Raw genomic sequence first — 17,185 nt, 5'->3', positions numbered from 1 at the left:
CTTAGAAGGCTGCCACGCCCTTAAGATTCCTGTTAGTGCATCATGTTCTGAACCTTGTGCAGCAAAAGGCCACACACTGTGCTTACCGTTTTGCCTTGCTTTTGACTGACCCCTGCTCCGGAGTTGCCTTGATCCTATTTCCACAGACCAGCCCTGCTGGCTCAGTCCTCCTCGCTCTGCCTGCTTCCAGTGTATTTCTCCTTTCCTTTTTGCTGTGTCCCTTCCGCCATTAACCTCTCTTTCTTGTACCGACCTTCCAGCAGCTCCCAGGTCCTGATTATTTTGACGTGTCTCTGCAACTTCTAGCCTCTGTTAGTTGTCTGATATCCCTTCAGTCTCCTCCTCTATTCTCTGCCCTGCCGTCTCTTGCTCTTTCAGCTCCTTTTAGTCTCAAGCTTCACCCAACTTAGTCAAACTTCCTTTCCCTTGCCCCCATTTGTACCATTTCTCTTAGTTCTGGTCCTTTTGGTGGGTTTCCAGTCATATTTTCCAGCCAGCATTTCTTACCTAGATTCAGTTACCTTGTACCACTAGATTGCCTCTGATACTGTGTACCAGTACTTTGCATCTGTTACCTTGTACCGTTTCCGTGCTACAGTTGTTTGCATTACTCCTTCTTGCTTTCCTGTTCAGAATTCTTGTTTCCCTTTTGAGGCACCTAGTTCCTGGTGTTTTATGGTGTCCGCACGAGAGCCTTTATGGATTCCTATGTACAGAGATTGGCACCTATACCGTATGTGGCAATCTCTGCCCCTTCCTTTGTCTCGTTTTAACTGTAGTTCATAGTGTGCTTCATTTAACAGTGTTGCTTTCTGTTCCAACAGAAGGTATCTACTGTATGTTCTGGCAGGACCCATACAGGCTTGTCTCCTGGAAGTACATTCCTTGTTTGTGCCTTAGGGTCCAGATACAGAAGCCACACTTACTGCCCCCTTCCATGGGCTTGCAGGGTTTGGTACTTGTAAGAGTAACACACAGAGGCGTTGAGCGTCCCGTATATCTATGGGAAGTCCCACCTGTGATATGATATAATATGTAGCATTTATAATGTGCCTGTTCACAAGTGTTTCAAGACACAACAAGAGGGGGAAACAAGGGAGGACAAAAAATGATCTTACTGGCCCTTGTGTCATTCAGATCACGCAAGTGCGGGGAAGAGGGAAGGGGAGAAGTGGCAGGGGATGGGGGAAGTACAGTTAACTCACAAGTGCAGCCAGCAGGTGGCTCATAAGGGCAGAGAAAAGGGACTGTAGGGTTGCAGATAAAGGCCCTTAAGTGCTGGGGACCCTGGAGGCAGTGCCAGGGCATTCAGTGGGTGACCAGTGCACGGAGCAGTCAGGTGCATCAGCAGAGGAAAGGAAGAGAGAAAGCTGAAGCGAAAGTGAAAAGGAAGGTCTTGAGATGCTTCCCAAACTGGGGGTGGTTCTGCTCAAGTTTCAGAGAGGACGGGAGGCTCTTCCAGAGGGAGGCCCCAGCCGAGGAAATAGATCTGCCCCCAGCTCTCTGCTTGGAGAAGCGTCTGACCCTCTGAGAGTTGGCGGTGGCTGAGGTGACTGAGCGCAGAGCTCGAGAAGGAAGAGGTTTCGGAAGAGAAGAACAAGTTACTTACCAACTGTAACGTTCTTTCGACTGGATGTTCCTCCCACGTATTCCTCATGATAATCTCCAGCTTCGGAAAAAAAATGTTCTCGCCAGAGGGCGCTGTGCTCGAGGTCGCGACGTTGATTGTCCCTCGACGGACTCCATATTCTGTCGACGTCACCAATGGTATAAATAGCCAGAGCCGCGCCCGTTGTTTCAGTTCTGTTTTTTCAATTAAACATATAGGAGGAACACCCAGGCGTGCCCCATGACCGATACATTCTTCGTGAGAGGAAAGTGTAAGAAAACAAACTGTAGTGTGGGGTAGGATGGGAGGGTCGATGAGGAATACGTGGGAGGAACATCCAGCCGAAAGAACGTTACAGTTGGTACGTAACTTGTTCTTCGAATGGATTGTGTCCTCCCATGTATTCCTCATCTTGTGATAGGCTCCCATAGCAGTAGCAATTTTGGAGGCGGGAGTACCAATTTCAGTTTGTGGAAAGAATGCAGAACTGCCTTGGCAAATAAACCCTCAGTATCCAAACAATCATGTTTAACAAAAGTATGCATAGTTTTCCAGGTTGCAGCTGCACAAATATCTGCTGCCGGGACTCCCCTCTTTAGAGCCGCAGAAGTAGCCATTCCCCTTGTAGAATGGGCACGAAGCCCATCTGGTGGTTCTTTTCCCGCTAATCTGTAGCATTCAACTATGACTAATATGATCCAGCGGGAAATGGTCTGTTTTGTTAAAGATAAGCCTAATTTATGACCAGTATAACCCACGAATAGTTGGTCATCTTGTCTCAATTTAGCCATCCTTGAGATGTAAAAACTAAGAGCCCTTTTGGGATCTAGTCTATGTAATCTCTCCTCTTTCTTGCCCAGATGAGGAGGAGGATAAATAGTTGGTAGTACTATTTTTTGTGACAAATGGAAGTCCGAGACTACTTTTAGTAAGAACGAAGGTTTAACCTTAAGGACTACCTTATCCTTATAAAAAATAGTTTATGGTGGTTTGCATGAGAGAGCCTGAAGTTCACTAACCCTGCGGGCTGATGATAGGGCCACAAGAAGGACCGTTTTTAGAGTTAAAAGCCTCAATGGACATGAATGCAGAGGCTCAAAAGGTATGCAAGTCAAGAATTTTAGTACTAAATTTAAATCCTAAGTTGGTACATGAAAAGGTACTGGAGGGTACACATTAGTAAGCCCTTTTAAGAATTGAATGATTGACGGTATTTTGAAATCTGAAACCTCTTCCGAGGAGCGCTTGAAAATGGACAGCGCAGCAAGGTATCCTTTGATTGTTCCTATATGGAGCCCCAGATTAGCTAGATGTAATAGAAAAGAAAGCACAGTTGGAGTGCCACACTGAAAAGGGTCCACATCCTTGTCTTTGCACCAGTTACTAAACCTGTTCCAGCGACATCGGTACAAAGATTTTGTCGCTGGTCTTCTGGCCGAAAGCAAGATTTCCATTACGTCATCCGGAGATCCCAAACCTTGTGTCTCAACCTCTCAGAAACCATGCGTGAAGGTTGAGTGTCTTGACCTCTGGATGGAGAACCCGGCCATCCTCTTGCGAGAGAAGATCCTCTCTTTGCGGAAGACGTATTGGAGGGCAGATGGACATGTCCAGAAGGTCCGGGTACCACATCCTCCTGGCCCAATCCGGGGCAATTAGGATCATGGTTTTCCTGAACTTTCTCAACCTCCTCATTACTTGAGGAATCAGAGGGACTGGGGGAAACGCGAACAGCAGTGGAAAATTCCACTCCACTACGAATGCGTCTCCCAAAGCTCCTCTTTGAGGAAATTCCCTTGAGCAGTACTGATGCACTTCCGGTTGATCGCGGTGGCAAACAGATCCACTTGAGGGGTTCCCCAAAGGGCGAAGATCTCCAGAAGGACTTCCTGAGCCATCTCCCACTTGTGAGAGACCGTGCTCTGCTTGCTCAGAGCGTCTGCCGCTGTGTTCTTCTCTCCGGCTAGGTGAATTGCCGATAGAGAGATTCCTTCTCGTATTGCCCAGAACCATAGCTGCATTGACTCTCTGCACAGTGGTAGTGACCCTACTCCTCCTCTTATGTTGAGATAGTACATGGCCACCGTATTGTGCGTCATTATCAGGACATTCTTTCCCTGTACAGAGGGCAGAAAGGCCTTCAGAGCTAGTCTGATTGCCCTCAGCTCCAAAAGGTTGATGTGTAGTTTGGACTCCGATGGAGACCAACGACCGCTGATTGTCAGATCGTTGGTGTGTGCTCCCCACCCCGTGAGTGAGGCGTCCGTCCCTACTGTTATCTCCGGCCATGGTTGCCAAAAAGACTCTCCCTTGAGAATGTTGTCATTGCAAGCCCACCATAGAAGATCCTGAGCAACTGCGCTCGGGACTTGCAGAAGATCCAACATATTTCCTGAGAACTGGGACCACTGAGTTCTGAGTGCCCATTGAAGGGATCTCATTCTCAACCTGGCCTCTGGTACTAGGAAAATGCAGGATGCCATGAGGCCAAGCAACCTGAGAAAAATCGAAGGCCGGTAGACGTTGGGCATTCTGGAATTTCGTTACCATCTGCTGGATGTGGAGAGCTCTCACCTCGGGAGGCGAGGCTTTTCCCGAGGAAGTGTCCAAGACTGCTCCGATAAACTGGAGCTTCTGGGATGGTATCATGTGGGACTTCTTGAAATTGAGGGAGAAGCCCAATTTGTGGAGGAAGTGGCAGGTGATCGAAAGATGTTCCTGAGCTTGTTCTGGAGAACTTGCTCTGATCAACCAATCGTCCAGGTAGTGTTAGATGTGAATGCCCCCTCTCCTGAGACTTGCTGCCACAACCGCCAACAGTTTGGTGAAAACCCTCAGGGCGGAGGTCAACCCGAATGGCAGAACTCGAAATTGATAATGAGAATTGCCAATCGCGAACCTCAGGTACTTTCTGTGTTTTGGATGAATTGGCACATGAAAGTAAGCATCTTGAAGGTCCAATGATACCAACCAATCTTGGAGTTGGAGAGCCTGAAGGATCTGAGAAAGAGTCACCATCTTGAACTTGTACTTCCCGAGGAACTTGTTCAAGTTTCTCAATTCCAAGATGGGTCTCAGTCCTCCGTCCTTTTTTGGGATGAGAAAATATGGGGAGTACCAACCCCGGTTCCTCTCCGCTACAGGTACCAGTTCTATGGCACCTTTCTCTAGCAGGGTTAAACTTTCCTGCAACAGGAGCGGATCCGGAATTTTGGCGGAGTTGGCTCCCGGTGGATGATTGAGGTCTTTTTTGGAAGGGGAGGCAGTAACCTTGGGCTACTGTTTCCAGTGCCCAAGCATCTGAGGTGATGCCTCGCCATTCCTTCAGATGCTGAGAGATCCTGCCTCCCACTGGTGTTTTGCGCAACAAGGTCTCAGAGGGATTTGGAGGCGGCTGCAGGAGTGGCTGAGGGTACAGATGCCGCTCCCGAGGCTGATTTTGTACCTCTTCCTCGTGCTCCACGAGGGAAGTTTTTTTGCCCCTTTGAAAAGCCTGTCCTCTTCCTCTACCAAAAGAGGAGTAGTATCGAAAAGAACGACCCCTCCAGGAAGATGAGCCGGAATAGGGTTTTAGAGGCTGGCGCAAAGAGGCGCTAAGTGATTTAGCTGCCGCTTTCGAGGTCTGAAGTTTTTCTAGGCTTTCATCAGCCTATCTGCCAAAGAGCCTCGAGCCATCAAAGGGCATGTTGAGGAGTCTAACTTGCATGTCTAGTGCAAACCCTGACTTCCTCAACCACGCAAATCTGCGTAGCACAACGCTTGCAGCCATGGATCTGCTGATACTATCAGCAGTATCCAGTCCAGACTGGAGACATTCCCCCATTGCCTCCTTTCCGTCTTTGACTATATTCAAGAAGCCTTCCCTTTCCTCGCCTTCCGGAATATGATCAGCCGCTGCCGAAATACAGTCCCACAGGGTATGGGTAAACCTGGCTAGGGTACAGGTAACATTTGCCGACCTAAGTGCTATACTGCCTAACATGAAAAGTTTACGTGCCCAGGCATCAACTTTTTTATCCTCTCTATCTGGAGGGATAGTTGGATAAGCAGTTTGTTCTGAAGTGGATGCTGCCTGAATGACTAAACTCTGGAGTCAGATGTTTATTCAAATATTCAGGATCCGTTCCAGCTGGTCTATATTTTTTTGGAAAAGTGCTATCTGCAGCAGCAATACTCTCTGGTTTCTCCCAGTTTTTTTCCACAGTCCTTTGAAGGGCCTTGTGGAAGGGGAGAACAGGATCTTTCTGAGGTCCCTTGACGATTATATCCGTCATGTCATCTTGTTAAAAAATGGGTGAAGTATTACCCCAACCCATATACTCAATTACCCTGGTCATAAGACCCCTGTACCCAGCATCTGCATGCTCTGCAGGATCAGGTCTGGCAAACTCTATTTCTGGGGATGTGTCAATTCCACTGGCAGATTGTAGAGTATCACTCAGGTCTCTCATTCTAGATTCCTGATCAATAAGTTCCTCAGGAACTTGTCTTGTACCATAAGAAACTCCAAGAGGAGTAACTTTGTCCTCTTCAGAAGCAGATTCTTCATAAATTGCTGACATAAACTTGAAAAATTCTGATCTGGGCAATGGAGTGAATCTCCTTTCTTCCTCTACTATCCGCGTCGAAGGAATTGATAAATCCTTTGAAATTGTCGAAGGGGTCTTCGAAGATGACTTTGATACTGGCGTTGAGGATGTTTTTGGTTTAGGAGTCGAAATTATATACGCCAAGGGCGTTGACGAAGTCGTCAAAGTCTTCGACGGCTTGTGTTTTTTGCATGGCACTGGAGAAGTGCTCGACTCTCGAAGAGTCTTTGACGGATTTACGTCGACTCGAGTTATTTTAGATTCCTAGACGCTACCGGTCTTTGCCATGGTAGTCTTGGACTTCCCTTTGTCGTCCAATGGAGCGACTTTAAGGGTATGGCTTTTTCGAGGGGGTAGGGCTGCGTTCTCGAAAACCTCCATCATCTTGTTGTGGAATTCTTCCCACTTACTGGGAGAATCCGATTTAGTCGGACATCGAATTTCTTTGGTCGACTCTGAAGATGATGATGAGGGAGATCTATGTCTCCTCTTCATTTTTTAGATGATGACGAAGAGTGTCTCGATCTACTCCTAGATCGAGATCTCTTTGAGTGCCTATGGCGATCCGATTCCTTCGAATCAGTCGCTTTCTTATGTCTTTTTGACATAGCCTTCTTAGAGGCTTCCCTCCCCACCGACAATTTACCTCTCCTCTCACGAAGAGCTTTCTCGGTCATGGATTTACAGGACCCGCAGTCGTCGGTTCGAAGACTGGAACCGAGACACCAGAGACAAATCCGGTGGGGATCGGTGATCGACATTTTAGATCCGCAATCTACACATTTCTTGAACCCCGTCTTGGGTGTCGAAGGAGTTGAAGATGACGACATTTTCTTCACAGACAATAGAAGCGCGCCGTTCTCGATAGCGAAGCGATCGGAAAAACGGAACTGAAGCAACGGGCGCAGCTCGAGCTATTTATACCATTGGTGACGTCGACAGAGTATGGAGTCTGTCGAGGGACAATCGACGTCACGACCTCGAGCACAGTGCCCTCTGCCAAGAATTTTTTTTTCAGAAGCTGGAGATAACGAATTATCACAAGATGAGGAACACGTGGGAGGACACAATCCATTTGAAAGTTGGAGGTATGATATTACATGGCATTTATAACACGCTTATACACAAGTGTTTCAAGGCGCAACAAGGCAAGGGACGGGGAACAGAGGGAGGACAGACAATGATCTTACTAGGCCAAGTGACATTGAGATTGTGCAAGGGCAGGGGAGGGGGAAAAGTGTCAGTGAAAGGGGAGGGGGAAGTGCTGTACATTGGATCAAAACAATAACAAGCAGTGCGGCCAGCAGGTGCAATGTAAGTGCAGACAACAGGTGTCCAAAGTGGAGGTGGGGGGACTGTAGGGTTACAGATACAGAGCCAAGTGCGAGAGTTGCCAGGAGTGCAGGTGTGCAACTGGGCGGGCAGGGACGTGGGCCCGAAATCAGAGGGTAGCCAGGTGACCAGTGCAGTATCAGACAAGAAATCAGCAGGGGAGAGGAAGAGAGAAGGCAGAAGCAAAGAGGAAGGTCTTGATGTGCTTCCAGAACCAGAGATGGTTCTCCAAGTTTCAGAGAGGCAGGGAAGCTGTTCCAGAGGGAGGCCCTAGCCGAAGAAAGATCTACCACCAAAGCGTTGCTTGGAGAAGCGACCAACCCTGGGGGAGTTGGAGGAGCGAAGAGCGAGTAGGAAGGTATTTACGAAGAGAGAGTTGAAGGTATTGAGGACCCAGGCCCCAGAAGGCCTTGAGGACAATGCAGAGGGTCTTGAACTTAACCTTGCCGCTACTGGGAGCCAATACAGAGATTTCAGTGCTGGAGAGATACGATCCCTGGTCTTGAGGCCAAGGACAAGTCTTGCAGTCCTGTTCTGGATGAGTTGCACAGGGCGGAGAGTAGAAGCAGGCAGATTTAGAAAGAGGCTGTTGTCCAGCCTAGAGAGAACCAGAGCTCTAGAGACAGTGAGCTTCTGGGGGAAGTAGAGGAAAAGAAGAATACCCTTGGGGAGGTGCAGTTGGTAGTTAGACTTCTTGGAGACGTCAAATGTAAGAAGAAAAGGAGAGTGACCCCGAGATTCTTAGCCTCACAGGTGGGAGCAGGAAGAGGGCCAAAGGAGGCTAGCCAGAGAGTGACAGGAAAGGAGGATGCAGGTGTGATGAAGAGGAGAATCTCTGTCTTATTGTTTGAACAGCCAGGGAGAGAGGTTAGACCCCTGGAGAATACCACAGGTAGAGTGAGATAGAGGAAAGGAAGGACCCAAGTTGGACCTGGGAGGGTCAATGAGAGGTAAGAGGTCAGCCAGGCCAGGGCCTGATCAGTGATACCCAGGTTATCACAGAGACGATAGAGCAAGATGGCATGGTTGACCAGGTCAAAGGCAGAAGATTCAGTAAGATGAGGACAGAAGGGAGATTAGAATCAAGGTTAGAGAGCAGGTCTTCAGGGATGTTCAGGAGAGTTGTTTCCGTGCTTCTGGCTGCTCTGAAGCCAAACTGATGGTCATGGAGACAACCAACAGATTCAGTGTGAAGATTAAGCTGGGAGATGGCCAGCTTTTCCAGGAGTTTACCCAAAAAAAGCAGTGATGGCGATCGGGTGATAGTTAGCCGGGTAGGAGAGATCGGCTGAGGGTTTCTTGAGAAGAGGGTGCAAAAGAGTGCTTCAGGGGGGAAGGGAAGGCTCCGGTGGCGAAGGAGTGGTTGCAAAAGTCAGCCAGGGCAGGAGCGAGGTGGTCAATGGGGTCCCTTGATGGTTTTGGAAGAACCTGTTTTGACGAGACTTTCATAGATCGGACTTGTCTAGAAACCTCATCAGGGGAGAAAAGAGGAAAGGCAGAGAAAGAGGGAGGAGAGGTGGCCACAGGGTGGCCGGAGGTAGAGTAGAGGGAGGAGGAGGAGGAGGAGGAGGAGAGGAAGAGAGGGTGGACAGGATGTCCTGGGTTTTAGAGATGAAATGATAAGACAAGGCTGTGCAGAGGGACTGGGAGGGGACAGGAGAGGTAGAGAATGGAGCAGGATTGGCCAGAGTTGTTAAGATGCCGCAGAGACGCGGGCTTGGATGTTGGATCTCTTAGTGCAGACAGAGTCGGTATTGCCTTTGGAGCAGGCGGCAGGCCAGTTTGTCAGAAGATACACAAGAAGCTAGCCATTTCCTCTCAGCCACCCTGCACTTGCGTTTAAAGGTGTCGAGGTCAGTCGCACCAGGAGTTGCACTTGGTTTTGGGCTTCAAGCTGATCCTCATGACCGGTGCAAGAACATCAAGAGTATCAGAGCTAGAAGAGTGGAACATGGAGAGGGATGTGTCAGCATGCGAGTCACCCAGAGGGAGGAGGGGGAGAGAAAGTGGCGGCGAAAGCCTCCATCGACATGCTTCATGGGTCCGATGACCGAGAAGGTAGGTGGCAGTGCTGGAGTTGGCTTCGCCTGGTAGAGCGGTCTCAGGCCCCAGAAAGTCTTGTGGACAACGCAGAGGGTCTTGAAGTTGATCCATGCAGCCACAGGGAGCCAGTGAAGAGATTTCAGAGCTGTAGAGATCCAATCCCTGGGCTTGAGGGCAAGGACAAGTCTTGCAGTCCTTTTCTGGATAAGTTGTAAAGGCTGAGGAGTAGAGGCTGTTGCATTAGTCCAGCCTAGAGAGGGCCAGAGCTCCGGAGACAGTGAGCTTTTGGGTGAAGTGAGAAAAGGAAGAATACCTCTGGTGGGATTCCTCATTTTTTGTCCAGTACATGGTTCCCATTGTTTCTCATTGCCCATTGCAGTCTACCTTTTCTTCCTATTTCATTGTTCTGATTTAACTTTTGTTCTTTCTCATTTACCCTCCTGCTACATGCTCTTACCTGTCCCCTTATATTAGTATAGCTGCCACAAACAGACCTAGGGTGCCCCGTGTATTTCCTAACAGGTACCTGTCCCTCCAGCTCATTTTTTTTTCTCCTCCCACTAACCCAATAAAGAGGAATTTGAGGTGGCTTTATTGTAGTGACGCAATGGAAGGGTAAAAGGATGAATTTACATTTCAGTGTGTTTTACAGCGTCAGGACTATTTGCGTCATTTCCAGTTAAGTCACCCCCGAGTGGGACAGGCATTATCAAACGTCAGTACCGAACCTGCTGGGCGTATAGACACCAAGCTACACCTCAATGACGCCGGCCAATGAGGCCAAAACATATTGGATTGCTTGTGGTTTCGTGAAGGGATGTGACCTAGCAGTTCAGGCTGCTGCCTCTTCTGGGTTGGTACCATGCCGGATTTACATATGATATGATATGATATATGGCATATATAAAGCGCCTATACAAATGTTTCGAGGCACGACGAGGCAAGGGAGGGGGAACAGAGGGAAGACAGACAACGATCCTACTAGGCCAGGTGTCATTCAGATCGCGCAAGTGCATGGGCGGGAGGGGGAGAGGACAGTGCAGTGCATGGGATAAGACAATATTAAATAAGTAAAAGTACGGCCAGCAGCTAGCAAGTGAAAGGTTAAGTGCAGACATCCGGTGTCAAGTGCTGGAAGTGGGACCGTAGGGATACAGAAAACAGTCACCAAGTGCAGGGGTTGCCAGGAAGGCAGTGCAGGAATGCGACTGGCGGGGGAGTGGACCTGGGCCCGAGATCAGAGGGTGGCCAGGTAACCAGTGCCGTTTCAGTTACAGCCAGGAGTTCAGCAGGGGAGAGGAGGAGAGAAAGCAGAAGTAAAGAGGAGTGTTTTCAGGTGCTTCCGGAACCGGACATGGTTCTCAAGTTTCAAAGAGGCAGGGAGGCGGTTCCAGAGGGAGCCCTCAGCCGAAGATTGAGATCTACCACCAACTCGTTGCTTGGAGAAGCAACTGACCCTGAGGGAATTGGAGGCAGATGAGCTACAGCCCGAGAAGGAAGGTATTTAGGAAGAGAGAGTTGAAGGTATTGATGCCCCAAGCTCCAGAAGGCTTTGTCCAGAGGGTTTTAAACTTAATCCTCGCAGCCACTGGGAGCCAGTGCAGAGATTTCAGTCCTGGAGTGATACATCCCAGGGCTTGTGACCAAGGACAAGTCTCGCAGTCCTGTTCTGGATAAATTGCAGAGGGCGGAGAGTAGAAGCAGGCAGATTTAGAAAGAGGCTATTGCAATAGTCCGGCCTGGAGAGAACCAGAGCTCTAGAGACAGTGAGCTTCAGGGGGAAGGAGAGGAAAGGAAGAATACCTCCGAGGAGGTGTAGATGGTAGTGTGACTTCTTAGAGACGTCAGAGATGTGAGGAGAGAAGGAGAGTCTAGGGTCGAAGATGACCCCAAGATATTTTGCCTTGCAGGTGGGAGCAGGAAGGGGCCAAGAGAGGCCGGCCAGAGAGCTACAGGAAAGGAGGGAGCGGGTGTGCCGATGAGGAGAATCTCAGTCTTACTGGCATTAAGGCAGAGGTCATTGGCGGCAGACCACTCCTGGATAGCAGACATTACAGTCAGAGATGAGGGAAGTAGAGGAGGAGGCCGAGGGTAGCCTGAAGATGAGCTGTGTGTCATCCGCGTAGCTCTGAAAGTTGGGGCAGAGGGCAGCTATGCGGTGGGCCAAGAGTGCCAGGTATTGGTTGAACAGCCAGGGAGAGAGGTTAGACCCCTGGGGGACACCACAGGTAGAGAAAAAGATAGCAGAGAGGAAGGACCCAAGTTGAACCTGGGAGGGTTGGTCGGAGAGGAAAGAAGTCAGCCACGCCAGAGCCTGACCAGTGATACCCAGGTTATGACGGAAACGGTTTTGCAGGATGGTATGGTTGACAGTATCAAAGGCAGAACAGAGATCAAGTAGGATGAGGACGCAAGGGGTGTTAGAGTCAAGGTCTTCATGGATGTTCAGGAGAGCAGTCTCTGTGCTTCTGGCAGCTCTGAAGCCAGACTGATGGTCATGAAGACAACCAACAGATTCAGTGTGGAGATTAAGCTGGAGAATGGACAGTTTCTCCAGGAGCTTACCCAGGAAGGGAGTGATGGAGATGGGGCGATAGCTGGGCAGGAGGGGTCGGCAGAGGGTTTCTTAAGAAGGGGGTGCACAAGGGAGTGCTTCAGGGCAGATGGAAAGACTCCAGTGGCGAAGGAGTGATTGCAGAAATCAGCCAGGGCAGGAGCCAGAGAGTCCATGTGGTCCTTTATGGTTTTGGGGGAGCAGGGGTGAACCTGTATTGACGTACTTTCATAGATCGGACTTGTCTAGAAACCTAGTCAGCGGAGAACAGGGGAAAGGCAGAAAAGGAGGGAGGAGAGGAGGCTGCAGAAATGCCAAAGGAAGAGCAGCGAGTGGGGGAGGGAGAGGATAGGGGGAGAGAGAGGACAGGATGTCCTGAGTTTTAGAGATGAAGTGAGAAGCCAGTGCCGTACAGTGGGCCTGGGAGGGGACAGGAGAGCTAGAGACTGCGGCAGGATTGGCCAGTTCCTTGAAGATTTTAAAGAGTTTGGCCGAGTTGTTAGATGCTGCAGAGACGCGGGCTTGGATATGCGCTCTCTTCTTGGTTAGGACAGAGATCCGGTATTGCCTTTGCTGCAGGCCAGCTTGTCAGAGGATGTACATGAAGCACGTTATTTCCGCTTTGCCACCCTACACTTGCGTTTAAGGGTAACGAGGTCTGAGTCGAACCAGGAGTTGCACTTGTCTTTGGGCTTCAGGCGGATTCTCATGACAGGGGCAAGGATATCAAGAGTATCAGATATAGCAGAGTGAAGCATGGAGAGGGCTGTATTAGGATGAGAGTCAGCCCGAGGGGGTAAGGGGGTGAGAAGGTGGTGGCGAAAGCCTCAGCTGACACGCGCTTCATGGGTCGGATGACCGAGAAGGTGGGTGGCAGTGATGGAGGTGGCTTGGCCTGAGAGGTAGGGAGGGTGAGGTGGGAGGAGAGGAGAAAGTGATCACTCCAAGAGAGAGGAGTGGTGAGAGGGACAGAGAGGGGAAGGTCTGAAGAGATCAGAACATCCAGAGTGTGCCCTACAGAGGGAGTTGGGCCAGAGGGGAGAATGGAGAGTGAGAGAGGGTCGCAGAGGGAGGACAGGAGGCATCCAGGTGGATGTTGGAAGTCTCCAAGAAGGAGGAGTTGAGTAGTCGAGGCCAGGAGTGAGGCAGAGAGGTCAGCCCACTCGGAGAGGAAGGATGAAATCTGACCAGGAGGCCGATAGTAGTCACAGTGAGTGAATGGCTAGGGGAGAGAGAGATGAGGCATTCAAAAGAGGAGTAGGCCTGCGTAGGAGTGACAGAGGCAGGAATCCACTCATGGTAGATCAGGGCTACACCCCCACCAGAGTGGATGGCCCTGGGTGCAGAGAGGATCTTGTAGCCGTCAGGTAGGAGAGTATCAAAGCGTGTGACAGAGCTGGCTTGTCTCGGTGAGACTGAGGACATCAAGGTCAAGTTCTTCCAGAAGGCGGCAGATATCAGAGGAGTGTTTGACAGCAGAGCGAGAGTTAAGAGTGGCAATATGGAGAAGGTTGCCATCCTTGAAGGACTTCTGGGAAGGGGTATAGATCAGAGGTATGCCCTGCAGAGGTGTAGAAGGAGCCCGAGAGGGTGCAGAGAGGGAAGGGGAAGGCAAGGTAGCTAAGGAGGAGGCAGAAGGGAGAGGCGGGGTAGACGAGGAAAGGGGAGAGGGGACAGCAGGAGAAGAAAAGAAGTTGATGAACTGCGGGAAGCGTTTGTCAAAGAGGTGAAGGTTGGACAAGGACAGTCCCATTAGAGTAAACATTAATGATGACCTTAGAGGAATGAAAGGATGCCAGGAGGGCGTCCCACCGGGTGCCACCGTTAATGGGAGGATGAGGAGAATAAGGGGGAGAGCACAGAGACCATATGAAACGTCCATAGGTCTGGCGAAGGCACGACAAAGAGGATGTCGGTGAGAGTTTCCTTGGAGGAGGCACTGGTGTAGGCACTCTGGATGAGAGTATTCAGAATGCGCCAGTTTGGGACAGGTAGGAGGGTACACCTAAGTATGAGAATCCTAAAAGGTGAGAAAAGGCCAGGTTTTTCAAAATGCCATTTTATTTCATGATCTTTTCCCTTCTTCAATGAGATGGCAGGATGAAATTGATTGCCTGGAGAGTTGTTCTGAGCAAAGCACGTGGTTATGACTAATGCAAACCATCACCCAGTTTTGCTAAATTCGTGGGTTTCAGCATTAGGTGGAACACTGTACGCGTTTTTCTTTGGTTTTCTCTTTTTAAACTCTCCCTTAATGCACTAGTAACAGGTTCACCTCACAGTTCACAGAGGTTATACTCTTACCTGCCCCTCCCCCCAAAACAAGCTTTCTCTCCTCTTATTGAAACTTTTGTTTTCTCCCAGTGCAACGTCCGTATGCATGAACCCACAGCTCTAAAAAGGCCATCAAAATGTTTACACTTATTTAATTCTGGTGTTGTCTTCTTGCTCCAACATGCCAAGACTTGTGGAATGCATAATCTTAGGCAGGCCAGTCACTGCAACATAAAACACGTGATGTGGTATCGTAGGGAGGACCACTTACACTGGATATAGTAAACACCCCCATATAGTTTCACCATTGCTAGTTTTCTTTAAGGACCAATACGTGGACTGCATAAACGCCCTTGGCCAATGCCATGCGACAGAAAGCATTGTTCATCTTTTGTCACTGATGTTGATTTCAATCTTACAAATTAGCACTACCAAAAACGTCTGTGGGCTACCACTTCATGCGATCATGGCAGTGACTGGCAGACAAAGCAATCTCTGAATATTCACATGGCAAGGTCCAAACGTGAAAGTCCACCACACCATAAAAAACGAATCAAATTAATCAAAGAACACCAATGTCACAATCGAATGGTCCTTGGCAAGTTAAGCTTTCAAAATATGTATTACCTCGACGTTCACTGCCTCCGTGGTCTCATCCAGCATCTTCACCTTCAGTCGCATGTTACTAGAGTGTATTTTACCAGACGACGATGGCGTAGTGGAAAGGATCTGCCCAGGTTCTAGAGTGCTTATCCCAGAATTCTTTTGAAGCCCCAGACGGGTGCCTGGGGTTTGCAGTATGCGGTATGTCCCCTCAATCTCCCCCATTGTTTACTGGTCTACGGAGGCCATGCAACCTGCAATGGTTAAAAGAGTGGGAAGAAATGCTCAAAACAAATACCTGAAACACTGATAATATGTAACATTCGAACTAAGACAAGCCCTACACCATTCTGCAATTTTCGTCAAGAAGTGAAATTAAAATGTACTGTTGTACTACAAACCTAACAGATACGTATGTATACATAAGTTCATCATGGCTCCAGCATCTACCCATCATGAAAAACAGAGTTTAAAGCCTAAAGTCATTAAAATTCATTACAACAGAGACCACCAGGGGGCGCAGAGGCAATGGTAGCCTAGTGCCGAGCTCCCGCCAGGACAGGGCCTTACAGAGGGATTGAGCCCCCCCCGGACCCCCCCGGCGGATCAGCTATCTGGCCATCGACTGGTGGCCCCCCCGTGAGACGCCGGCACGAAGGAGCGGATCTCGCCGCCCCTCGAGAACCAGAGTTCGAGCCGCGTTGGAGTCGCGGCCGAGGGAACGGGGAGAGGCCTGCGGACGTACGGAGCCCAGCAGTGCAGCCCGACTGCCAGCCGGAGCGCAGTGTCTTGCCGACCCAGAAGGAGCAGCCGAACGGAAGCGGCACCAACATCGGGCGAAGAAGGTAGGGGGCCACGGTAGCAAAGACCACCCCCGGCCGAGGGATCGCCTCAGAGGATCGGCACGGGCCCGCCCCTGCCGAGCCCCGGCGGCGGGAAGCGGCCCGGGAAGGGGGAAATAAAAAAAAAAAATAAAAAAAAAAATAAAAACGAAGAGCCGGACGGGCCCCTCCCGCCGGCCCACCACTGTCAAGAACCGGACTCCCAGCCTTGGCCCCCGCACCAGGCCGGGACGACCCAGTCGGCGGCCTCGGGCCCAGCATCCGGGGCCTGGAAGCGTTGCCCCCCGAGCCCTCAGGAGACAAACGCAGGAAAAGGAGAGCCCACCCGGGATCAGGGGTGGCCAAGGCGACCCCCGCAGCACGCCCCCCCCCGCTATCGTAGTCCTGTTGGGGCCCGGGCCGGGCAGCACAGGGCAAGACACGCTGGGGGGTGGGGATACAACCCACCAACCCAATAAAGGAACCCAGAGAGCCCGGAGGTACTGAGACCAGGCCTAATCGGGTGGTGGCCCCCGGTGACGACCCCGGGGCGTGTGCCCGCCTGACTCCCCCCCTGGGTGCAGAACTTGGACGGCAATCAGAGGCTGGTACACGACGTTGGCAGCCTCCCCCTCCCCACGGGACCACTCCAAGACGTGCGGGATCTGGGTCAGCGGCAGACCCCGAGGGGGGCACAGAGGGGGATCGCATGAACGGGCTAGAGTCGCTGCAAGCGTTCAGGTATAAGGACCGCAACAGCAGCCACACGGGCTCCGGGGACCCGACCCACCCGGGAAACATGGCGGAACCCGCGACGGCGATGGAGAGGGGCTTTGCCTCCATCCTTCAGGAAATTAGGGAAATGCGATCAGATATCGCCCAGAAATTCGAAAAAATGGAACAAAGGGTGGACAAAGTGGAGGAGAGGCTGCAACGGGTAGAAACCAATCAGTCCTCGTCAACGGCACAGGAGGTCCAATTTGACATGAGGCTCTCGGCCTTGGAGAAAAGGGACGAGGAAAAGGCCAGACAGTTTGACGACTTTGAAAACAGGGAAAGGAGGAATAACTTAAGATTTTTCGGGATCCCGGAAACAGAGGGGGAGACAGAGAGAGATCTAACCCGAGTCGTGAAAGACATTATCACCCTCCTGTTCGCGGAGGAGATGACCACGGAACCCACGTTCGACAGGGTGCATAGAGCAGGGGGCAGGGCCGGGAACCCCCGGTCTGTCCTAGCCCGATTCCACTACTACATGGAAAAAACCAAGGTTCTGGAAGAAGCGAGGAAGGCAGGGGTGATCACCTACAACAATGCCCAGATTACTATTTTTCAGGATCTCTCTGCCTACACCTTGGCG

The 17,185-nt window shown here is 50.6% G+C and overlaps 1 protein-coding gene across 3 annotated transcripts in view; it reads right to left on the bottom strand.

Annotated features, from left to right (window-relative positions):
- FARP2 (FERM, ARH/RhoGEF and pleckstrin domain protein 2) overlaps positions 1-17,185 on the bottom strand; it is a 4,051,843-nt gene that overhangs the window by 3,903,653 nt on the left and 131,005 nt on the right. For all 3 annotated transcript variants that reach the window (XR_011276033.1, XM_069618112.1, XM_069618113.1), the window contains exon 2: positions 15,029-15,258. Coding sequence is in view for 2 of the 3 variants with exons in the window: in XM_069618112.1 (XP_069474213.1) it covers positions 15,029-15,229 (201 nt within the window). In the remaining variant the exon portion in view is untranslated. The remainder of the gene's footprint in view (positions 1-15,028; positions 15,259-17,185) is intronic.

The sequence above is a fragment of the Ambystoma mexicanum genome, chromosome 10 (genome assembly GCF_040938575.1).
Source record: "Ambystoma mexicanum isolate Mex_15411 chromosome 10, UKY_AmexF1_1, whole genome shotgun sequence".
Classification (NCBI taxonomy): domain Eukaryota; kingdom Metazoa; phylum Chordata; class Amphibia; order Caudata; family Ambystomatidae; genus Ambystoma; species Ambystoma mexicanum.
This window is presented reverse-complemented; position numbering and strand designations above follow the sequence as displayed.